Raw genomic sequence first — 26,316 nt, 5'->3', positions numbered from 1 at the left:
AAACAGTCACTTGCGGAAATTTTGGACCACAAACTTTATACCACACATGAACAAAACCAACACCGCACACGTGCTGCGTGTTTTCAAACTAACTGAGAACAGTTCCACCAGCATATGAGCTCACGAAGATCACAAAAGCAGTAGCATGATGTTTGTGTTTTTCACAAGAACCATGCAAGATATAAAACGACGACAAGGAATTCATTCAACCAAAAACTGAACTGAAAACCTTATGTGTAGCGCCGATTTTCGACCAACGTTTTCTACAAAGAAAACAGAAAAACGAATATTACGAGTCGGAAAGTGCAATAGTAGGGAAATCGTTTTTCGTTTGCTCTCCGATGTGGTTTAATAGTTAGGTTAAGGAAACATGATATCAAACAGAATATTCACAACCAACGTTATACAAACGAATCCGGCAAGATAGAACGATGTTTTTGTTTTCTTTATATATTTATCCTCGTTTTTTCGATTACTTCACTACTTATGATTAAAATTAAGCATTGAAAATGAGGAAAATAATCATTGTAATTATGTTCTGTGTTTCTCATTTTCATTCCAGAATATTACACTGTTGACTTCATGCGCATTTCAAAACTATAAAATATCTTCTTGGAATACAAAGTTTTCAAATTAAATATTACAGCATAACATGATTCGCTCCGTCACGACGACGGCAACGCGTACAGCTGCGTTTCTTGACCGAGCAAAACGAAAGAAGATGTTTTATTTATTTTGAAAAAAAAACTAGGACAAACTACTCACACGGACTTAGTCATCGCTCAATCTACGGAGATTGTGGCGTGAATGTAGCACATTCCAGGCGTCCGTCATGATGTATCAATGCTGTTTAATTGTTCTAATGATAGCACACTGTGTATCATCAACGGGTCAAGCAGACCAAGAATATCAACTCACTCATCCTTCAAATACCGATGACATTCAAAACACCAGCCAGATTGAATCGCACTTAGGCAACACTGGCCGGATAGAGAGCAATTTTGCTGTCGATGACTCTGGAATTGCATCGTTGAACGAGCAGGATGTCTATGACGAAAATGATACATCAGAAAATGACGAAAGCGACACGGACAACGAAAGGCCGGTGACAGTGGAAGAAAACAGGTACGATGCGGATGACAACAGCAATGGCATTATTCACGACAACCCCGTACGGATAATGTCCCCATTGAATGGTGGCATGCCTGCATCTACATCCGTACACGTTAGCATTCAAACGGAATTGAATGACCTAGAAGCTGTCGAGGATACATTAGAATCAGACGGTTCAAAACGTTTTCTGCAGCACCATTATCAAAACCCTAGGGAACCCCGGAAGCAACTGCAGCTCACAGAAGGTAACGCAATGTTCGTTTTAAATTTCCACAATTATTATCATATACTTCTTCGTCGCTCTCAAATCGATGGTAATGGTTGGCTTAGGGGCTGAATTATTATTTTGAAATGAGTTGCAGTAGTTATCGATAGAACTAGGTCAATTAACACGGAACGGCAAGGTGGCATACTCCGTGTTTGCCTTCTCGAAAAAAATTTAAATGTAAAAAAAACACCAACTGCTAATGCGCCTGAAGAAATTTCATAATGATGAAAACAATTTTCTGTTTTTTTTTTTTAATTTTCTTTCAACAAAAAATCACGTTACTTTCGGATTGTTGTAAAGGCAGGTTAAACATAATCTACAATTCAATTACACTTCCAGAATTTAAAATTACACACAGCTGTGAGTTTCAGAAAGACTACATACTTTTCATTTTGTTCCATTTTAAACAGATTTTTCACCAAAATATTAGAGTTGGATAAAATTGTTTTTATCTCTTATTTTCAACATGGCTAGCATAAGGTTCCGGTTATCGCAGAGCAATAACGTGGGATTCACAGATATATATCTGTACAAACTAACGTCATTCATGGAGATGGGCTGTCTAGAGCGTATTGACATCTATGTACGTTTTAGCGATATCCTTCACCTACACAATGGCCAACGAGCAAAACCTAACGGATTCAGTCCTGGAGTTTACGTGGGCCGTTGTGGGTGCAAAATGAACGCCAGTATATTTATTTCCAGCTAAGCTCGGATGTCGTGGACTATGGCTGATGGTATTGAAGCTTGTTGGAATGTTCTCGTGCTCATAACAAACGGATCTCGTAGGTTACAACGGCTTTGCCACGGTTACAAAGTTACTTTCAAGACGCATTCGCGATATCCACATGCACTATAAAAAGCAACAACGCTGGAACGCACAGTCTATCAACTGTCACGACAGCCATTCAAATGTTTTGAGAGCTAGCATTCTGGTGGCCATCCGTATGTCCAAAGTGTAGTTCAGCCTTTTTTGAAATGGACTGCACCATGATTTTCATTATCACACTGTAGGGTGAGGATTTCTCATCCAAGAACACACCGACTTGCTGTTGTATTTATGACCATAATACAAATCAGGGGTCTCCAAACTTTTCAGCACGCGGGCCGCATTGGTTGAAACTACCGTAACGTGGGGGCTACACATTAAACTACGGGTCGTTCACAAAGATATTTTGCTGAAGATGTTTTCTTACCTCAATTTATAGTGTTTAATGTTGCTAACTATAACAGTAAATAATATTTGGACTAAAATAAAATATTATAACTTCACAATTCCTTAAGATAATAACATTATCAAAAGTGTCGCGGGCCGCATTGGAGACCCTCGAGGGCCGTAGTTTGGAGATCCCTGATACAAATCATTAGAAAAGGAATTAAAAAAATACAAGTTACAACATTAGTAAAAGAACAACTTAACGACCCACCGAAAATACAAATGCAAGATGCATTAGAACTTACTATTCGTAGTAACCAATTTACATCCTCTAGAATGCTCACGAACAATACTTGTTTGTAAATTATGTTTATAAATTTGACACAATCACAAATTTTGCAGCACAACAGTTCTGAAATGGTTTGTTACTCGTTTAGTTTAGATGCTACAAATGTTTAAAGATTAGAAAATTTCATACATATATTTGTCCTACGATTATAAAAGCTGTCCATCTTTCCCACATTGTCCGTCTTCACCTACATTCCCCTATAAGATTCGATACCGATCCTGTCCTGTAAAAGACCGTCGCTACTGTTTGCTCCATACGTCCATCATAAATATTTTACACTTTATTTTCTGCTGATGAATGAAGATTACTCATTGATATGAGAATGAGATGAGAATAATGATAGATTGATGACCATCTGCAGCAGCTAGAGCATCAATTGTAATGTTCAAATAATGTTATTCATGAGTTTCACAATTTTTTTGCGGTACTTAAAACATTTCATGTAGCAGATTTATTTTATATTCAAATTTCGCAATTCTGTGTCTTTTTTAGGAAAAAACACAATTTTTAGAAGGCCATGTAAATATTCACCTTTGGCGAAAACGAAGAGTTTTCAGGCTACGACCTACAAGTTAAATTCAATTTCCTATTCTTGGCACTTACACATACAATTTGTCTGTAAAAAATTACACGAAAGTATCGCTCAGCAATTCTAAATTCAAAGTCTCTTTGAACGCGTCACTTTCCTTGGAGAATAACGGTTACCTATCACCTTCGTGCTAACTTACTTTGAATGTCTAGTCCACCATATTCTCAACCCAATTTATCGGATACGCGAACTACATACAACGGTTCGAGGAATTGGATTGGATTATATTCTGCTCGTTAAAGCACAGACATTGTAACGCACTGAGGAATACGCATTGGTATTCTTCTAGTAACAACTGTTCGTTTCTGAGGGCGTTTCAAAAATGACAATCTTACTTGCTCCAATCGATACTAACGATGTATAAGATACAGACGGAGATACAGACTACCAGTAAATATCTCTAGGGAGTAAACATTCCAGGTTAAAATATCAAGGCTAATGCTTCCTATACGATACTGCGATATATAATATGATGTATACATTCACCTAAATTCTAAAACACGTATTGGAAAGTCTTTTGATATCAAATTTGGTTTGAATCATGATAAAAAATTTAAAAGAATCATTAGCAAATATGCAAAGCGAATCAACACCCTTCTAAATGGTCTACATTTATTCCAATAAGCATTTTACCTGGTACCTTGCCGTACATGTTTAATTATAGAAATATATTGCATTCAGTTCTTTTCAATGTCATTTTTTTTTCACATGTCTTTTAACATTACCACAAAGCACAGTGGCTTCAATCGCCGATAAACGATTGGAGGAAAATCATCGTGTTCAGTTTTACTATTACTGCTAATAAGCCACACAACAATTTTTATCTTCATTTTGGCTTATAACATCTTTGTCTTATATTCCTTTACTAATAGGCACAGTTGTTCAGCTACCTTCGTCGATGTTGGGTCTGACCACTAACGCCGACAGTAGGGGCTCTTTTGCTACAACAGACCTATCAGGACTCACCGTATCAGCGGAAGATGTGTCACAGGAGCAACACATCACTAATCTATCTTTATCAACCCAACGAACAATACGAAGGCCAACGTCTAGTGTGCAATTGGCGGTGATGGTACATAATGTACAAGACGGCAGTAAGCCCATGAGAATGGAGGTAGCAACATACACTCATAACGACCCACCCAAATCGATACAGAAGCATTCCTCAGCACAGCAATCGATATCAGATGCATCAAGAAGAAATAATCCCATCAGCATTACAAATTTTCACTCCATCGTATCCAACGATACACTAACGACAGCTACAGCATCAAGCCTGTATCGCCATCGAACAATTAATTCAATGAATCTTAATCCTACTACTCCGGCAATGGTGGTGAAACCTGTAGGCGAGCATCGTAAGTTACTGAAAAGTACCGGCCCCATCCTAAACTATGTATTCGACCATCATCCTCCTTACTACAAATCAACTTATTACAATACTAGGTAAGTATTGGTAACATAAAGGAACTACAAAAATTCACAACACTTCACACGTCCACAGCAATTGTGTCCGCAGCACCCATAACAGCTTAACAACATCGTTCACTAAAACTAAGTGCAGCGTGGGTGGATCGATATGTAACGTTTCAGCTATGGTTAGGAATTAGGGAATGGTATTGAAAAATACTTAACAGCAGCTTCATAATAAAGTTTCGTTTTCTCAACTAACCTACCGTAGAAAGCAATACCCCATTTAACATAATCGAGACGCGTTAGGCGAAAAGACACCACGTTTGAATTAAAACTGCAAACACGTACCAGCTACCGTAAAATAATTTCATCAAGCATTCTGCTCCGCTAGTACACCACAAAGTCGGATGAAGGCAGAAACGACATTGAAAATCCGATCGGTCTTTCAGAAAATGGTTTTAGTGGCAAAAGGTGTTTTGGCAGCAGTAGTTTCATTTGACTCTGTTTTCCTTTTGCTAAACATTCTGTGAACAACACTAGGCAGCCTTTTGTGTGAAAAATGAAACACCTGAATTGCGTTGAAAATCTGTTTTCTGACATTTGGTGCATAACATGACCATCTCTGCAGTGGAACCCTTCCACAAACATATTTCCAGTGATGATAGCCAAGCAGAAACAAGAAACCAACTTCGTACCAGCCTGCAAATGGATTCTACGTGACATCATTACTAGCAAGGAATATTGGAACTCTTTCTGTTCTGTGTAGCATTGACGCCCATGGGCTTTTATGGGCAGAATCAACAGGAATGATCGTGCATGAAAAGTGCTCTAGCAACAATTTAGTACGATACAACACTTCATTATGCTGCAGACCGTTTCCGGTAATGATTCCCTAGCTTAATAATTTCCGCAACTTTGACGCAGTAATGGTTAACGTATAAGCTTAGCTGAATTTGTAGCTATGTGGACATTACCCATTTCAACGTTGACTCACCATAAAATTGGTCGGTGTTCGAAAAGATTCCAAAAGATGCCTGCTCACGTCAATAAATATCAATCAAACCAGTGGTTAATTTTTACGATAAGTATCCATTGTATCTTCCACTGCATGCTTACCTTTTCTTACTTCAATTATGAAATGCACAGAAAAACTATATTAAATGAGGCATAGTTATTTTAATGGAAATGAAAAGAGTATTACTCCAACAATCCAAAATGATCAATAACCCTTTTGACGTGTTTTGCCGCCAATCATCGATCGCTATTGCTACAGACAAACTGTATTCTTTTCCCAAATTGACCAAATGTGCAGGAAACTTTTTCAAATCACTCCGATTATCCGATCTTGATAACCACTTCATGTTACGATCTTCATCAACTTGATATACAGAGAATTCTTTCCAGTCGTAGCTTTGTTTTGCTACCGATACTCGTAGTGTACCATGCACCATTGACACATAGTATGCATGTCACTGCATATGCTAGCAACCTAAGCGCTAGAAGAACATCATGCAGTGATAATAGATAAAAGAGCTATTCTTCGTTCTTCTCGTTTCGTGATGCATTTCAATCACTAGTGTGTGATAGTATGTGTCATACAAAAAAATCTATTCTTGCTGAGGTAAACCTTCACGCGATAGATTTCTGCTACGCTTCCTGGGTGTTTTCACTGTCTACCGTGATAGTTTTCTGACTAGAAAGCCAAGCCAACCAGATGACGTTGATAAATCGGTTGTGCAAGCATCGCGTATTTGAGTGAGTAGTTTTTGTGTTCCATCCTTCACACTGGATCAGGACATCGGTTGTGTGCATTGCATGATGCGTAGTAATCTGGGCCTAGGGTCGCAATGTGCAAGTACAATCCTGCTATGAAACCCTTTGACATGCAGGAACATGCCTTTGACCCACCATAGAAGGTTGTATCATCTTCCATTGATCAACTGCGTTCGTTGTCACGGGCGTAATCGTCGAACTTGCACGCATATTATGCTCCATTTTTTGTAGCAGTGCAGAAACTGTTCCGGCTATGCGTCATGTCATCATGCACCGTCATCTTGCATCATTTCGTACTGCCATTAGTCACAACATGGTCCATTTCTGTCATCTTTGATTAGAATGCCATCAATTTGTGCGTTGTATTTGTGGTTGGGCACACATAAATTGCACACAAAGTTGATTGATCAAATAAGTTTGTATGAATTTCATTGCACTTCTGCTGACGATTCCTTCCTGTGCAAAAGTAATATCAATTTGAACAAGTTGATTATGTAATACAAATATGAAATACGTTTAATGTGATATTATGTAAAACCACCAACATTACTGGAAGGACTGAAAAATTGCAAATGCTGGCACTGCATAACACGTATAAAAAAATTGAATGTGTTGAAAGTGGATGCATAAATTTAACAGCCTTGCCATTCCCTTTATCTTACTTCTCCACACACCCAGTGGAATAATGGTTTACCGAGAATGCATCACATCACACCAGCGGCTATTTATTTTGCATACATTTTTTGTTTTATGTTTTTCAAAAACGAGCTTGCTTTCGCGTAAAAAGCAACACGACTGGATCGTCAACTTATGTGACACAAAATAATTGTATTCGATGCACACGATGTATTTTTTACTGCAAATGTTATTTATGAATAATTTTCTTTTACGTACGCTGCATGTGACAATAACCCACCTGATTCACCTTTTTTAATCACATTTAGCGTACCTTGGAGGTTGATCTTGATTAAATTTTAATTTTCCACTCCAAATCACATTTGCCATGTTCGAAAATAGCCAACAATAACCGAATGTTGAAGCAAAAATAAGTCAATAATCTCCTCGGAAAAAAAAGTAAACGAATTATTTTATCTTTCAACAACCATGTGCCTCACTTTATGTAGATCAAAAAATGTAATTTCATCTCCAGAAGACAGACGTCGAGAAACAATCAAAATTGTTGCTCATCAGCTCACCGAAGCAACAGAGAAGAGTACACAAAATCAAGCTAAAATCAAGAATGGTAACACGGAAAGCATAAAAAATGAGCATAACAATGAAGTTTTGTCATAGACATAAAAATGGGATCACTAGAAAGCTCATAAACGTGATTGGAATCATAAAAGGTCAATTAGTTCATATTATGCACATTTAGTATAATTGAGCTACTTTTCCAATCAGTGCTGTAAAAATGCTTCCAATGTTTGTACAATAACTAAATAGCTTCTTCTGCTTCTTGAATATTTTCGCAGAAGATCAATTGCGTATATCCATTTTTGGAATAAAAGAACACAATCTGTAACCTACTAAGATTGCAGAAACCTCTGTAATTAAAATTGTACATTTTTATCGAATTAACTTCAAACCAATGTACAGCGTTAGCTCAAAAGTTAAGGACTAAAATTATGAGAAAGCTTACACTATTTAATCATTAAAGAATGTCGTATAAGAATTAACGTATGATTTGTGAGAAATAACGTTGAATTCCCTGCAGAGATTACAAAAGATGAAATGCTTTTTTCAAAGTTTTCTTTTTGTGCATTATGATTGTTTTAACATTTCGAGAAACCTAGCTACTCAAACTCAAAATTATCATATATACTATAATACGCGACAATTTCACTGCTCCTTTCGGTGATAAGTGAAAACCTACTATCCACTGGATATTAAATCTCAGACTAGCACACCTTTTCGTAAAGCTAACAAGCCGCTTTTCTTATCTAATCTTATTTCACTCGATTTCTTGTTTGACGTTGACCAAACACAAATATTTAACTTTATACAGAGCAAACAAAACCAACTCATGCATTGAAGTAAGAAGCTCAAAGAAAATAGAATGTTCAGGATGATAAAAAACAAGCAATTTGTTTTTTATTATGTTTCGTGCCAATTTGTAGCTTGTAAGTAAGTCGGTTTGTTTTTTTAACTAGTTGTTTCGGATAATAATATAATCAAATAGCATCCTACAGTTACCTGTTTATCATACGTGAACACTACACTAGCTCATCCTACAAACACTGGTTTTCAGAAATCCATCCATTGTCAGAAATTACTTTCGATGTTCCTGGTCGAAAACAACAACAACAACACCATTAGCATTCACGCCAACCTCAGGCGAGTCCTTGCTTCAAAAGACATCAAAACAGCCGTCAAGGCAGTGGATTTAATCAGGACGGCCGGATCAACCACCAATTACTATCCTCCCTCGGTTTCATTCATTTCATTCGTTTCACTCGCTATGTGCTGCTGCTGCATGTGTCTGTTTTCATACGATGCTAAGATGAGGAAAAGTTTTCGATGTTTTCTGAATTATCCTTTCCTGTGACAACTGACGGGAGTTGAGGGCGATCTTTGGTCTTGAATAAATGCCATTTTTCTGAAGTACTCCTATCACATGGGTGGCTTAAAGATTGTATTAAAATTTAAATATTTTTGCCTGTGAATGTTTCCTCAAGTAACCATATTTTTTTAAATTTTATGTCGCATTTGCACTAAACTAAAAATAAACATTGGCATGATTTATGTACCCCTTTTCTTATCTAATTTATCGCTAATAATTTGTTTATGTTGCCTATTACTGGGTGTTACGTTGTAATGTATGTATGGTCGAAAATGATATACGACACAACGTAAATTGTAACTTTTACATAAAACAGACAAACTTAATTTATTGAGAGCGCTCACCGCGTTCTCTTCTCAAGTCCCGTTCTCTTGGCTACTACTCGACTACCATACCCGCATCCTAAGGCGACGGTCATCACACGACAGGACCGGTTCAAAATCCCATCCGGACCAATTCACCATACGCAGAACTGACTATCCGGCTTCGGGTAAATAAAGCAAAAAAAAGCCAGAAACGGCCGTTTTAGAAATCATGAGGAGGTTGTGTCGATAAAAAAGAAGAAGATATCCGTTTTCTACTCGGAGACAAGATAACGACCTCTTTTTCCAATCGTCCTGCTCTCTCCTGTCACTGGACACTCAAACTCATCAACCAACTTGGGTTGGGAATATTAGAAAAAAGATGCAAAAATAGACTATATAGCTACATGACAATATTGATGCGCCAACAGTTTTAGGAAAAGTGAAAGAAGTGTTAAGTAGATAGCCATCGTACTCGTTACCTCAGCCATAACCATCAACGTTATGATACGTCGTTTCAATAGTCAAGAGAATGTTTTCAATTTTAATAACCAACATTCCGTATTAGTCATAGTTAATATCAATGTCCTATATTTAGATAATTTAACATTACTTTTAGCAATTTATGCTTGGCACTGAGTAATAAGCAGTTCTAATACAAATACTAGCTTTTTTAACAATATACTCAATTGTACTTATCTGAATTGAATTTTTCGTAGTAACTGATAAACACTCGCTGTCTTAAGATGACCTTTACGCCTGTGTGATAGAACGATTAGAATTCGTTATGATTTTTCTGCCCTGCTCAAATAACCCCTTTACGGTTGTAATAATTTACTAGCATTGATCAATGTGCATTTTACACAATCACATTAGATTTTATACAAATCGAACCGTACTTAATTCTAATGATTATTTATGCTTGGTTGCTTGTTATCAGTACGAACACATTCCAGGATGCCCGATTAATGCTTTAGATTTAAAGTCATTAAACTACCTTCCTAAATAGATATTTGAATCTATTGTTATAAATTTGCATCACTGCTCCTGCTTTTCACTGTGCTTGGTTGAATAACATGAACATGAAATCAACTTGAGTTTGAATTAACAGCAAGGATGCTTACCTACACAGAAAATCTCTTACAGGGTAAAATGACGGTAAGTTTATAGAGGCGATCTTATAAAAAAGGAGAAAAGTACAAACACATTTTAGGATAATATAAAGACGATATTTTCAGACCATAAACATTTTAAATGAAGCTAAGCCTGTCATTCTAAGAAGAACTACTAAAGAAATATAGTACGAGAAACTACTGAGAAACTACTACAGAATTATAGTACGATGTATACGGGGGTGAAGCTGAGGGTGTCGAAGATGTTTCACATGACAGGACTGGTACAAAATCTAATACGGACCATAACCACTCAACAAAACCTAGGACGAACTATCCGGTTACCTGGTTCTGGGCTAGCCTGGCAGTAATGGCAAGCATTACCTAATAAACCATTACATGAAGAAGAAGATGAAGAAAAAGAAGAAATTGATTCCAACTTCCCATTAAAATTAATAAAGTCATGCGTAAACTTGTTTGCATGCCATGAACATTATTTCGAATTGTGCATAGCAATCGAATTCAAATCAAATGACTAACAGCAAATAGTAGTGTTATGGTCATTCAACAGCAGTGCATGATGTTTATTGCGGTAGAATACTCCACCAGCAGCGATATAATTATTATTTCACGCAGTGTCGCTGTTGTGATACTGCACTTTTGACCGCAGTGTAATTTAATTATTTTTGTTGCAGATTTCAACCGAGTGTACAAGCAATCAATCGGCGTCCGTACGAATCTTTGACGTATGATTCAGAAACAACTACACCTATAAAATCATGCATTTCGTTATTGCATTCCGTTTCACTCATATATAATATTAAACTTATGTCAACTCCTTCCTTTATGCAGCTTGACCTGGGAATTAGAAAGGAGTATAACAAATATTGTATTGATGTTATAAAAACTGTTTGTTTTCAACTAAAAACTGATTTTTGAACCGTTCATCTGTAAACACTCTTACAATTACCTTTCTCTATAAATAAACAACATAAGTAAACATCTAGTAACAATCAGCAAACAAGGTTGAATAACTTAAACACAAGAGAATTTAATACATAAGTATAGTAAAAACACGATACTTACAGTCGAATTCCACCCTACGCCTTCTGGGGCTACAAAACAGCATTGCATACTGTAGACAGAAAAATTCCAGTTTTCCCGACAGTTCTTTCTCCTTACAGTCTTCTGCAGATCATTTTGTAAATTACTACTTTCGATGATATTATTACAGCCCTCTTCAATAATCATGGCACATGATCTTGCAAAGCTATGATTCCTACTTCTTATCTAAAATCGTACGTTTTTATATCGCTTAGGACTCAAGTAGAAAAGGCAAAACGTTCAGATAACATTCATACAGATGTTTCTAACTACTCTGATAAGCCTACGGATTAATATTCGTCATTCCACTCGCATGATGTTCACTAAAGCAATGTGATTTTTTTACTCTCAAATACATTATGTCCAATGTTTTGTTTCTAAAATACAAACGGCTCAAACAAGTGTGAAGAATAGTTTACCAGAACGTGTTAGAATCGTTTTGCTGCATTAATTTTACCACAATTGAGTCTAGAAGTACAAATACAATATATTAGACCTATCCAAAGAGTTTCTATTTAAATTGCCCTTTTCCCGAGTCCCGAGGCCGACTCGCTCGGGAGTACACTGCTAGTTTAAAATGTTGCCGTGATGGCTTTGCCGTAGAATTAAAATTACATTTCCAAGCAACGCATACGCTTGCTTTCTCAAAACACACCTTTTCCATTCATCCTCCAAAACGTAAGTGTGCATCTGTGGGATGCCAGAAGATCCTGTTGACCATGTCTGTCTTACACCCGAGCCAACTGCCAACCGCAAGCAACTTGCCGGCGCATGTTTCCTCTTGCGGAAAATCAACAAAACCAAACAACCTAAAGAACTAAACAAGCGGCGCGACTGTTACTCCGTACGGTGCGATTAAGCCACGGAAAATAGGCATTACATTTATTTTATGACTCTTGATAAAGCATTGCCTCCGGAGCCAACTGAGGTACACACCGTTGCCCGACAACCGCAAACTATGAACCGGATGACCTTTTAAGCACTTTCGCATCTGCAGGTCCTTTAATCGTGAATCATAGAGCAACTTCAACAAAGAACATGGGAACGCTGTAGGTAAGAGAAATTATGTGTACATTATTTACACAGCGCTAAGGCAAGGATGTTACTAGTATTTTTACACCGATTGGACACTACTGCACGGTTGGACACGAAACTTTGGTCATTTGCGCCGAAAGCTTACAAACGGGTTCAACGGGTGTTTTCTAACTTTCGTTCAAATATTTCCTTCATTCCACTTTCAGTAGCCTAAACAACAGCATGGTTTTGGCATTATGTGGAACTTCGACAGTGCAAGTAAATATTTGTGCGGTGTATGAGCATTATAAAGTTACAAACTTGTCACACCGCAACGAAAACAAAACCCCAACGTGGCAGATAAACTAACATCTGTGGAGCTATCAAAACTTTTTTATCACTACTAAATTAACAGTTGTTGAACCATGTTCATTTTCTTTCAATAAAACTTGGTTGGGTTAGTACAACAATTTAACTTGGAACATGAAATTGCTTTAACTTGATAGCGTGATAACATCGTCTTTTTTCTAATACTCAATTGTTTAATTCATTCTGTTGCATAGCTTAAGTATTTTATCGATCCTATGTTTTACTATGTAACATTCATAGCATACGTTCGGACGTCTTAGCCTGATCATAGCAATTTTTTGATTTTAGATGAAGTGAAGAGAGAAAATCCAAGCTTGTCTCCAATCTAATAAGAAAGTGTCTTATTAATGGGTATTATTCGAACTCCTTTACCGTTAATACTTGAGCTGGCTAGCACTTATTGACTACATTCATGCAACATGTTGCTGGTGATTGGGCATGTATGAAATGGCGGCATTGTCTCAACAAAAAAAATCATAAATGATTAACAAAAACTAAAAATTGAAAAGTTCATTAAACCAGTATAAAAATTAAAATTGCTTATGATGTTTTGCTGGGTTTTCAATCACAAACGATTTAATATCTCTTTTGTGATGTGTAGCTTGTGGTCTTAGTTACATATTGACTGGCACTATTTACGTCAATCAAAAATGTACCAACACGCGTTAACGTAACCAACTAAAAACCATTGCCAGTCTGACGACCCTAATCATTATCCCTAGCGCATGAAAACTGTGATAACACAAAGGCACAAAAAGGAAATTCATATTCGACGTTAACTGGTGTATTCAACATGATACAGTAGTTTACTGAAAACTTCTAATCATACATAACAATACTAACACACTTTTGTTCCATGCTACATTGCGTGTTTCTCTCGTTGGACTAACGGACCGCTAGGCCTGATGTATGATGGATTAGTTAGCATTAGTGTTATTTTTTTCCCACCTTGCTCGATAATCACTCTTTTACCACAGACCGTCATGATAAAGTTCGATTCACTGGTTTCGATACATTAGGCCGAACGCCAAAGCACTGGACCAAGCACTGCTTTAATGGTGGTTTATTGTAAAACCAACATAAAATAAAACAATAAATGTAATATACTTTACCTGAAAGTACTGATGTTTAAAAGAACCACCTATTTTCTTACGTAACATTAATTGTTATTTTATGTTAAATATAGAACTGCAACTATTCTTATGTTCATTTTGAACTTCTTCTCTCCTTTTACAGGTACGGGCCGCACTTTGAAACTGATAATGTCACCAACATCACGGTACAGAACGGTGATACCCTTTTTTTAAGTTGTAGAATAAGTTTGCTGCAGGATAAAACGGTGAGTAAGATGTTTTAATGCTTCAAGCATTCATGAATGGAGTTGCAAGAGACTTGGGTTTCACGACTATTTTACCACTTTAGAACAAAAACTTTTTCGGAAATGTACATTCTAACAGCAAACATATAGAAATGCAGAAACAATTAACGTATCTACAACATTTGTCGGTGTACTGTGGACGATAAAAATGTGGTTATTGCTATAAGTTTACAAAGTAAATATAAACCGCACCCGTTCCACCTGTTTTAAAGGTTGAATTCTCAGACCTACATATTGTAATACATATTGTGTAAAAAAATGGAACGACAAAACGTAATGTACAAATTTTACAATTTTGTATAGGGGATCGTAACATTCACTTACAAAGTCAAATACATTTTCAATTGTGACACGTTGAACATAAAAAATGCAATCTGTCCAAGCTACGAACAGGTTGAACTAGTTTTGTTCTTCCTAGCCGGAAAGTTTTACAAAAACGAGCGGTCGACCATATACAAGTTCTGCTATAACTTATACCTCGTTCAAACCGATGTCCATGAAGTAAAGGATGTTAGATGCAGGAATCGTTTCAAAACGACTCGGAAAAATTTGAAAAGAAAGCAAAAAAGAAATTTATACCATCCCATCCCATGAAATATACTCTCCAAAGGTTAAATTCAATTTGTGAACACCAGTACACGGTGCCAGCTTTTGCCGTTCTTAAACTTTTCTGATGTAACTCGTGTTTTTCCCCTATTGTGTAGGTATCTTGGGTTCGACGAAAAAGCGGCGACACAGCTTTGCAGCTGCTAACCGTCGGAAAACAGACATACTCCGGTGATTCCCGATACCAAATCGAGTTCCAATATCCCAACAACTGGCGTTTGAAGATTTCACGAGCGAACAAGAATGACGAAGGGGTGTACGAGTGCCAGATATCGACACATCCTCCCAAAGTTATTATTTACTACCTGTATGTTAACGGTAAGTAGTAATGGTGTTTTCTTATATCTTAAATATCAAACATTAGAATCAGCCACCAAACACTATTTAATGAAGTTCAGCGTAAGAAAATCAAAAGAGAATAGCACGATACTAACAGCGAATTATATTTACCGCTTTGTTGGTGTGATGGACAGTTCAAAATTATTTTTATAAAGAAAAAGATTATGAGATTTTCATTATTCTACATGTGAAATGTTGGGACAGCCCAGTGCCATGATGATAGCGGCGCTGGTCTTCACACGAACGGACCAGACCAAAACCCTATCCGGATCAATCCCCCGTAGCAAGGACTTACTATCCGACTACGTGGTAAAATAAGTTCTAACGAAAACAAACATGTGGAATGCATTTTTGCAAGAAATAGTAGGAAAATCTATGTTGTTTACTCGCTTAGATACTTTTGTTCCATAATTTTTTTCTTTGTAAATTAGCCATTTGTCACTATTTCTTATCACCTATGAATACGTGCAATTATGAGAACTTTCAGCTCATTGTTAAAACATAGTGATAACAATTGTGCCAGTATAACAAGCCACTGTGATTCTATTCCCATTCATGGTCACTTCATATTAGCTCGATCTGTTGCTGTGGGTGTGGGTGTGCATAACCAATAGCAAACAATTCGGTACATGCCGTTTACCATCTGCCGAAGCTTACTACCTTCTTATCCACGAAATATTCGCACCACTTTTACACAATAAACAAGTGCTGCGTATCCCATTAAGTATTCCTGGAAGGTACTATTATTTATGTTGTCCTTATTTTGGGTTTCTTATGTTGCCTGTGCACGTAGACCGCATAATTCCTTGAGGGTTATTTCACTGTTGCCACAGAAACTGCTCAACCATGATGTACCAGCATGTGCAATCAGCTGTTGTTGATCGAAAAACTTCCCTAACAAAAAATGTTGTAGCCACGTATTTTCCTTCCTATTTTCGCACAGATTTCAAAGAGCTCGTCTACCCAATATGACACCATTGTGTCATTAAGGTCTCATTCACTGAATGATGTTAATAAACGTATCACTCACAACAGGAATTAGGCTCGCATGCAGCAGATTTCCAACAGATCGAGTAATAGTTACGTCAGTTCTTGAGCTATATTCAATCTTGAACAATTCTTCAAATGCATCCCCGTTCTTACATATAGCAGCTCCCCGCTGTACGCTAATGTTTGGGACCGAGCGCTTTAGCATATTTAGAATTTCTTTAGAAAAAGCGTTTATTTTTCATGTTGAAACGTTGAAATATAGACATATATTAGGGGTCACAGAAAATTTCACAATAATATTGCGGTGACCTAAGAGGAATTCGCATGTTTATTATATTTTTTACAAAATATAACTAGTAAACTTTTCATTTTTTCTATTTTTTCTTTGCGTATTCAAGTTTTTAGAACTGCCGTTTGCAGAATTCCGTTGACTATCTTGAGCTGTTATTTTTACAAAAAATCGCGTATTGCAAAATAGCGTATAGCGAGTATGACGTGTTGCGGGGATTTGCTGTATATCATTTTCGATCTTTTATATTAAAACTTAATCCAAATAACTAAATAAATGCATACGTACTTACATTTCGTTTCTATTACTACACAAAACTCAATACTAGATAAAACACAAATTAACACATTTCGTTTGATTTTCATGTTTATAAATAAACATAGTTTTTCTGAACAACCAGAATAACTAACATACATTACAGAACACGCTTTATTTATCCTTTGTATGAATTTTAACCACACATATTTCAACCCGTGTGTCAACGCAACTAGACTTCAATCACAAACCCCACAAACAGTTGCTTTTATTCGCATTATAAAAAACAACCAGTCAGATCGGCATTATATGCAAGCCGCTTACATTTTGCTCGTACTCGCTGCGATGCCAACGGAAACAACCGACTTCAGTCAAGGAACATAAACTTGCATAAAATATGACAGTGCGCTGGCGCTCATTTGTTACGATCGGGATCGTATTATAAATTTTCTTCCCCGAGTGTACTTCTACACCACTGCGATAGACAGTCAATTGCCCCACGATGTCGACGACAATGACGACGAGAACAGTGCACGGATGCCAAGAAGTAGTTTTACGCGGCTGTGGCTTCATGCAAAATTATAAGACCTTCACCTATTGCTTCGCCGCACACCATACCAAACAGTTGTTCTGGGCTTCTTTTGGGTACTGCCTTCGATTTTTTGTACTTTAACCTATTTATGTTCGTTTGCTTCAATGGTTTTACGAATGGAATGTTCTACATATACTGCATAAAATAATAGTCTCAGGCAAGGTATATGTTACGGAACCTGACCTGAGCGTCACGAAAAAAATTTATCGAAAATGCACTGCATTTGATTATTCCGTTTAAAATTTCATAACTTTTTAAATAAAGTAATATTTTAATTTACATTCTCAAAGTCATTGCAGCAGGTCAAATTATTTGCAAGTCAACTCACTTCTCAACTTTTCAAGGAAATCTTTTGGTACTTCTCATCCTTTCCTTGTGATGAACGAAATAAATTTTAAGCAATGTCATTTTCATAGCATTCACAGCCCAGTGGAAAAGCTGTAATTTATGTCTATATGAAACTGTTGTAAGCTTTATGCATCTGCCGATATGATCTGCAATGTGCAGTAACAAAACTTGTTCAAATATGAAGAGTACTGATACCAGTCAAGATTTCAACCAAAATTGGCTACATTGTTATGTCATGCATTCAAGAATATATTACATGATACATGCTCCATGTTTGATACGTTTTTATTGTTATAAGTTAACATTCTATGTATTTTGCATTTGATTTTCTTATAAGCCGAAAAGTAAATCCTTCATGAATCATGTATGCATGGTTGAACAACTTATTTGTTGGTCTTTTAGTTTCAGAGCTTTATAGATAAGAAAAATTACGTTCACGTCTACAGGGTGAATCAAATCACAGTACCAGCTCCAGAGATTCAGTGTATAAGGAAAGCCAACGCCCACGGTGATCTTGGAGACAAATAAGAAGATTAGGTCGTAGGAACCGTTATTTTTCAACCTTCTCTTTCCTAACGAACAGCTTACACACAAGTCCGAATGGGATAGACCCCATAGGATAGACATTTTGTGACGTATTCATTACTCAGAACCGCTAATCTATTAGTTATCTGTATTAAAGCTTTGTCAAGTAAATACATATCTTAACAAAGGAACGTCATTGACTATTATTATGAATGACAATGCAGGCACATCAGCATATTAAACAAGAAGTTTTTCCTTTTTTATTTCAATAACTCTTAATAATTTTAAGGGGCGGCCCGGTGGCATGATGGTAGCGGCGCCAGTCTTCACACGAACGGTTCGGAGCAAAATCCCATCCGGGCCAATCCCCCGTAGCAAGGACTGACTATCCGGCTACGTGGTAAAATAAGTCGATACGGCCAGGTCGTTCTAACGAAAAAAAAAACAAAAAAAAACTCTTCATAATTTTACAATTTCATTATACAACTATTTTCACTTTATCGGCTCGGTGGTGTATTGGTAGCGGCAACCGGTCTTCACAGGACAGGACATGTATAAAATCCATCCGGACCAATCCCTGTACGCAGGACTAAATATCCAGCACCGGGTAAAAAATGTAAAAGAAAGCCAGATGAAGAAGACTAAGAAGAAGAAGCTGGATAGTCAGGCCTGTGTACGCAGGAATAGTCCGAAAAACAACTCCGGGGCGCCCCAATGAACTTTTTTTTTACTTATTTACAGTTTTTTATGGAACTTATATCAAATTTACGATCAACATGTTTATATTTTGGAACTATCATCCAACCAAAACTTATACAGTCTTTTTAAATCAAATTTAAAAGTCAAAAAATTTTAAATACTTCATGGTTGGAATGTTGTAATTCGTCAATTTATTACTAAATCTTTTTCTGAATCGTGCTATGCAAGGCAATCAAATCATTTTTACTTTTTTCCGCAGTTCCAGTTGAATCTCATTTATTTGAGCGTATGGACAAACCGGGTTGTCTTTATGAAATCCCTTAAATGTATAATATAAAAAAAATTCTAATCAAACCAGATTAGTAAGTTTAATAGCATTTCTTCCTTGAAAACGAAACGTGATAAACATTCAAATTACGATCAACCCACGAGGAGTTTTCCAACGAGGATAAAGAGCTCTCTAGTTCTCTAAATCTCTAGTTTTTACACTTTTTGTTATAAAAAAATGGGTTTTTATAATTTTATTTACAAGCCACTTAGATTGTGTGCAACCGTACGTTTGAGTCATTTATGCCGTAGGCAGTGAAGTGCGCATTTAGTATTCGTTTGCATGGTTTGACAAATACGACCGTTGTTATACCGTAAAACATTGTAATTTTCCTCACGGATTCCTAGAACATTTGTTCTCTCTTTCCAACATTCAGCACTCAAACACTCACACATAAGCATTGGCATGTCCATTTTCAGTGCAATAAAGTATGAACATTGGGCATGCCAAAAATGGAACGGAAATGTCTGAAATGTAGAGCAAATGAGTTGGGCGTAGCTCCAGGAATGTGAAACGAGCCTGTTTTTCATTCAAAATGTGTGCACTTTTTCGTACAATCAATCGTTTGGGAACCAGAGCTAACAGTTGCAAGCATAATTGGAACTGTTGCCAAAATAACTTTTAAACAAAATGCAATCCTAATACTACGTTGCACTTATTCGCAACATAGTGCAAACAACACCCGCAAACAAAGTAAAACAAACCTTTGTTATTTATTCTTTTGCGCTTCAATTATGACACAGTCGATAAGAAAATGTTTACAATATTTTGTACAGCATCCCAGCTTTAACAACGGAATATAAACTTTTTTCAGTCACAAGAACGTCTGTCCGCAACAATTCGGGAACCAATCTGGGATTTAACATCTTCCGACAACACTAGCTAAGCTGGTACAAGAGCTTAGACGTACTTGAAAAGTTGTGAAACATAAGTAATAGCTTTTTGTACACTAACAGTCACTTTACGACTTGGAAGGTAACATTTGCAGTCCAGTCGTAATGCTCGAAGTACTAAGCGAAAGCTTAAAGATGTCCAGTCCAGTTCAGAAACTAGTGCACTGTTGGATGAAAAAAACGATAGTCCGTCCTTGCATCCTTGTGCTCTGAAAATAATTCAACGATTGTGCAATCCTCTCGTGGCCTTGGGTTTTGAGCAAGCTCACACTCAACCACTCAACTACTTCGCCCATTCGAGTCAAATGGATGGCCCATTTTGACGATTATGAGAAGCTGTTTGGAGTTGATTTTTTTTACTTCTGCTCCTATTTTGTTCATTTCCTCTTTGGATCTTGAACCATTAGCAATTCGGAGAATATCAGATGGCGGGTAAGGCACATAGTGACTGGGATTTTTTTAAGAGCTTGGCATGGATCTTTCTAAATGGCGCTCGACAGAGCAGCTTTTATCGCTGGCTGCAGCAACTTTACATTTCTTACTCCTGCTTTTCGTCATGGTGATCCTTTATATTTGGTACCGTTGGAGTCGAATGCAAAATGCATTACTGAAGTTATGGTTTAATGATGTTAGCACTTGGTGATTTTTTGTTGGATGTTTATCAAGTTTCAACGACCATTTTTGAATCAACCCACAAGCGACACTTTCTTTTATTGTTGCACCCATGGAAAATTAAACAAAAAAAAATCTAAATGGAAATCTTAAATTCACAAATTTATTTCTAGTACACTATCAATAAATCCTACAATGAGCACAACTTTACGTGCACTATAAAATGTGTATTGGATATTAGACAGTTATAACGAAAATAGGGAATGAATAAAAACCCAAGTGGCAGTTTACCATGTTAGCAGTACTTGGTTGATTTTTAATATTTGTCTGAAATAGAAAACAAATTTTCAATACAAACTCTGTTTTTGTTGCAAACAGGTTACATTCCATATATAACTTAATCTTTGATATGTTTGATGTTTATAGGAATCTTATGTATCTTCAACCACTGTACAGTTTATAACGATATAATGTGCAACATACAAGCAGTACAGTTTGCACACAGTTTCATTACAGTTTAAAGAGCTCATCCAAAATATTGTGTTCAAAATCATGCCTTACTCTCTTTCGTGTATATTCACACTGCGTTAGAACGAGAAAAAAAATAAATCACCCGAAAAATTTCACCAAAGCGTGGCGCTATCCGAATCAGGCGAAAACTTTATGATCATTGACACTTTTTTCCAACTCTTTCCGTACTGCTGTTATAGCTTCAAAGCTTTTACTTCCATTGGATTGTTTCTTGAACAGGATCTTTCGTTTCAGCAGCTACATTAAAAAAAAGCGCACTTGTTCGCCCCATTTTCGTTCACACTTCTCCAACATGTTTCCGTACGACACTTTCATCCAATAAGTGATCCACTTCGTTTTAACACATTTTCGAAAAGTTCGCTCCCGTCAAAAGACCAATGGCAATCCGTTCTGCCGTTTTGCCTTCCAAAACTGTTCCAAGAAGCCACTTGAGAGGGTAGATTAAGAAACAGGTTATGAAATGTAGATTTGCGTTTAACCTTTCCACCATATCAGAGACGTTCATCTCACCCAATTCTTATTTCAGCCAACAAGGCGAAAAATTAAAAAAAAAACTGACTATCACAGTCAACCTATGCGTTGCGCTGGCTATCAAGGTACACAGAGGATGTACACAACCGCATTCCTATTTTTTCGTGAAATATACATTTGAGGTAATGTGTTATAAATCAAACATTAGGGCTAATGTAACCAAGCTCTACGGTCGATACTGGTGCTATCTTCTTTTGAGCTAAGCTTCTTTTGAACATCTTAAGGAAGGGTAGTACCGTTGCTACTTTCCTTTTGAATCAGTTTGGTTTATTTTTGGTTTGTGATCAATCATTCGTGTACAAGCACACCTTGCCGTATTAGGCATTTTGTTTAATGTTTTTGGATCTTTCGATGTACAGCTTAACAACATACAGCAAACATTCAAAGAGAAATAATTATTTTCTTACTTTCAATTTACCCCCACTACAAGTTACAGTAGAACGTCGAACGTAAATATAACCGGCCCTTGAGCTTTTTACTTGTCATAACTGAAGATGAAGATGACAGGACCTCGCTAAAAGCATTCACATGTGTTTTAATAATAGAAGCTATTGTTTATAAACAATATGGAGCACTTTCTAGGGAGTTTAGCTTGATAAAATTTTCCTAGAAAACCCTTAAGTTCATCTTAGGCCATCCGGTGAAACACTTAAAATAGTCAAAACTATTCTACTAGCTGCCATTGCTTAGACGATCTATATGCGAGAAAAATATATTATCCAATAAATAAAAACAAGTTATCTTGAGTTTTATAACATAGGCACAAATAAAATTTCTATTTTATACATGATTTGTGTGAAAATAATCAGCTTCTTTTTAGTGATTCTGCTGTATATGATTGAAGAACTTGGCTTCAGTTCCTTAAACGCTGTTTGTATGGTTAATTCCAAACATATCAAATAACCAAAGGCAGCATTTTAGAAATATTATAGAACCGGGAATTTTTGTAACACATAATTTACAAACAAAATATATGCCGGCAATTTCGCTGAGATGTACAACGACTATGATCGTGAACCTTTTCACGCTGCAATATCCCACCGAGGCGTCCGACACTATCACGATACTCCGTTCGATTTGTAACGCTGCGTTGCCAATCTCTATCAGGCCAATGACTAGAAATTATATAACTTTTGGGAATATTCGATATACTATACACGCATCCATATCTAGCGGTATTGTTCGAGTCTCCTTCTTGGTGTTCAATAGGACAAAGTTGACAAGAGCAAGATGTGTAATTAGGTTCCAATGCACTGTTGAATAAAGTGTTACCATTGCAGCCTCGTTGAAAATATTTCCTGTCTGGCCATCGATCGGATTCCACCAAACTGTTTCCGGGACATGGCACACTCTCTGGTAACCGGTCAAAATCCACCTGGTAGCTTGATTTCGGTGCTGAATTACCTGCGCGCTCCTTCCATGGCTGGTAGTTTTCAATATCAGCGTACAACTCGGGATGTGTTTTGGCGAGACTTTTGACGAAACGATTTGCAAGACACGTGGTGAAGTCTTTCTTTTTTACTTCTGATTCGAAGTCAATACTCATTTTACTTTTATCGTCTGCTACAACTGCGACAGTGCATTTTAAAGCTGGTGAGAAACAGCTGCTCGGAAGATTTTCATCTATTTTGTGCTGCAGCGCAAGTTGACGGTTTTCTAACCGATGTGTGTAATCCTGACTGTACGTAGTTTCAAATGCACGTTCCATTTTTATCTGCCACCGATGAATTTAATTTTTTATAAAGACAATTAATTGCAGCTAATTAAATGAATACTCGCTACAGACTGATCAAATATCAATTAACTTCATTTACCATCGATTGCTATGATGAAATTGTCATTGAAATCATTGTTGTCTTTGATGCACCTATTTAAACATTTTTATGGATATGGCATAAGCTTGATGTCCTATCCATTTCAATTACACATGAAGTCAATTTATTGATTCTAACTTAATTTTTGCTCTCTGATACACAACAACAATTCAGCCTATTTTAGTACTTTATAGATATAGTACCACTGTACAACTAATGCTTCTTGAAAATGCTTTCCTTTGCTGTAAGATCTAGCGGTGAATCATCTTTACTCTACTAACACTCACAGTCGACACATTTAACACTTACATATCCGAGATCACTTCCGGTTGTAATGTGATACTACTGCTAAAAGTTTGGAGAACATAATGGACATCGGTAATATCAATTACTTCTTTACCCACTATTCTCTAGTGTTTCCAGTCGTAGGCAATCTGACGTATTCAATTTGTGACGCACTCAACCTTCACGAAGACACTGAAACCCTAACACATTTCTAGTGGAGCTGAATCAACTGAGCTTCAGTACGAAATAGGATACGTTAGCTTTGGTTGTGTCACAGCGAGATGGTCATGCTTTAAGATAATTTGATACACAAAAATAACATTAGCTCCCTTCAATTCCACATCAACGGTAGTCCACCTACAGCAGCACAACGTATAGTGGCGTACAAAAAACATCCATCATTGATGGTCATTGATGAGACATTGTCATTGAAGGTACAATTGAAGCGTTATTTCATATACAAACAGATTGTTGCATTGATTCAACAACGTTATCGATGTTCATATTCATAAACAGCAGTGGTTTATATAACAGCATTGGCATTATGAACTGAATTTAGAGATATACACTAACGCATCCTACACATCTAAAAGAAAACAGTAATATTTCTTGCAGAAACCACACAGAAGCGCGAGTATTCAGATAAAAAAAAACATGTTTATTTCCGTAAAATGGAACGCAAATCCTCCATTGTGGCATTTAATTGAAAATTATCTCCTACAACAATCTCTAGTAATTAATTCCACAAATTTCAGTCTTCATTATCTGTCCCCTATCCACAACAAATGCTATTTTCCGCCTCAACCCAACACGGTTCTTTAGGACTTACAACTCTTTCTTCTTGAACTGCCTGTAGCAGGGCTTGGAGGTTTTGCTGTAGTTCACTGCGTGAAATGTACCAGAGTCACAATCGTGTTCTAACCGCTTATGCTGTATGGTATGAGCAGTCTCTAAAGATGTTCTAACCCTCCAAAAATGATACTCCTTTCCCAACAACAGGTAAACGGAAATTCAGACAAGATTTTACTACTACGGACCACCGAGAATGCTAACGTTGAAAAAGATAGAGGGCGTTCCGTTGTCACTTGCAAACGTTATCACCCAGCTATTTCTTGAAATCACTACCGCTGGAATGTGCTTCACAGTGACAGCGCTGATTTGTACACACTTCCTTATCAAACAAAACCCTGCTTCCACTTAAGACAATGCAAAGGTGATGATTTACGTTCAACAACTTCCGAAGAAAAAATAACGTGAAACTCCTTTGACCTGCAAAACTGTCACCCAGAAATGATTCACTGCCATTACCAGGTCGGGTTCGTTTTCAGCCCTTAATGAGGCAAATTAAGATAACTTCGAAACGCCGCGGTCGGCTACTACGTTCCATCTGTCCGAGCAGCAAAAAGAGTGGACTGGGTTCAAGTCGACTGGTAAACGATCTCTCTCCGCTTCTATTTGACCAGGTGACGAATGGTGACACCTACAATGATAACGGTATCAGAATGTAGCCTATTCTTTTCTTTCCTCTGGTTGTCCTCGGATAACACCTAACCAAAAAAGAAGGACAATTCCGACAACGTGCATTTCGAAACGGACCTATAAAATAATAGTATAAGTAACAAACGGCAAGCATGGGTTCTTTTATGAAACCTAACTAGCAACAATAAAAAAAAACATGCAACCGGTCCACTTTTGATTCTTTTGTTGCTCCTTTGTCTTTTTTTACTTCCTATATTGAAGTTAATATATTTTACCAAGTGCTGTGAACAAAGTTCTCACGTATTCTTATGGTTTGTGTATTTTTTAGACACTATAGACACAAGCTATATGAAAATTTCAATAAAAACGAATCTAAAAACTATTACGTCGAATATTTCATACATATCAAACCATACATTTGCAAAACCGGAAATATTTCTCTCTCGTCATAGGGAAGGGAAACTTTTTGATCATGCCCAAACATAAATTATAATAATTTCCTTCAAGTCAGTTGTTAGGATTGCGGCAATTTGCCGTAGTGGAATTGCCATACCAAGAAGACTTTTAGTAGAAAACGGTAGTGAGCGTTTGGTTATGGGAGCACTTATTTATGCCAAAAATTCACTATTCCGTTTCCCGAGCAGATGCTCTCATAATGTGTTCTTCATTTATTCCTTTAATTTTTTCCGCTGCTTTCTCG

The 26,316-nt window shown here is 36.9% G+C and overlaps 2 protein-coding genes across 2 annotated transcripts in view; one reads left to right on the top strand and one right to left on the bottom strand.

Moving 5' to 3' along the window:
* Positions 1-832: 832 nt before the first annotated feature.
* Positions 833-26,316, top strand: part of LOC128707544 (uncharacterized) — a 37,385-nt gene continuing 11,901 nt past the window's right edge. Inside the window, exons 1-4 of the mRNA XM_053802501.1 lie at positions 833-1,358; positions 4,348-4,921; positions 14,359-14,461; positions 15,205-15,424. Coding sequence (XP_053658476.1) covers positions 833-1,358; positions 4,348-4,921; positions 14,359-14,461; positions 15,205-15,424 — 1,423 coding nt within the window. The remainder of the gene's footprint in view (positions 1,359-4,347; positions 4,922-14,358; positions 14,462-15,204; positions 15,425-26,316) is intronic.
* Positions 22,997-23,746, bottom strand: LOC128707546 (uncharacterized). The gene has a single exon (XM_053802503.1). It carries the CDS (start codon positions 23,744-23,746, stop codon positions 22,997-22,999), a length of 750 nt encoding a protein of 249 aa, XP_053658478.1.

This window comes from Anopheles marshallii, chromosome 2 (assembly GCF_943734725.1).
Source record: "Anopheles marshallii chromosome 2, idAnoMarsDA_429_01, whole genome shotgun sequence".
In the NCBI taxonomy this organism is placed as follows: domain Eukaryota; kingdom Metazoa; phylum Arthropoda; class Insecta; order Diptera; family Culicidae; genus Anopheles; species Anopheles marshallii.
This window is presented reverse-complemented; position numbering and strand designations above follow the sequence as displayed.

Bases quoted from the DNA above. Each gene is read 5' to 3' on its own strand.
- LOC128707546 (XM_053802503.1), bottom strand. From the start codon at position 23,746: ATGGAACGTGCATTTGAAACTACGTACAGTCAGGATTACACACATCGG.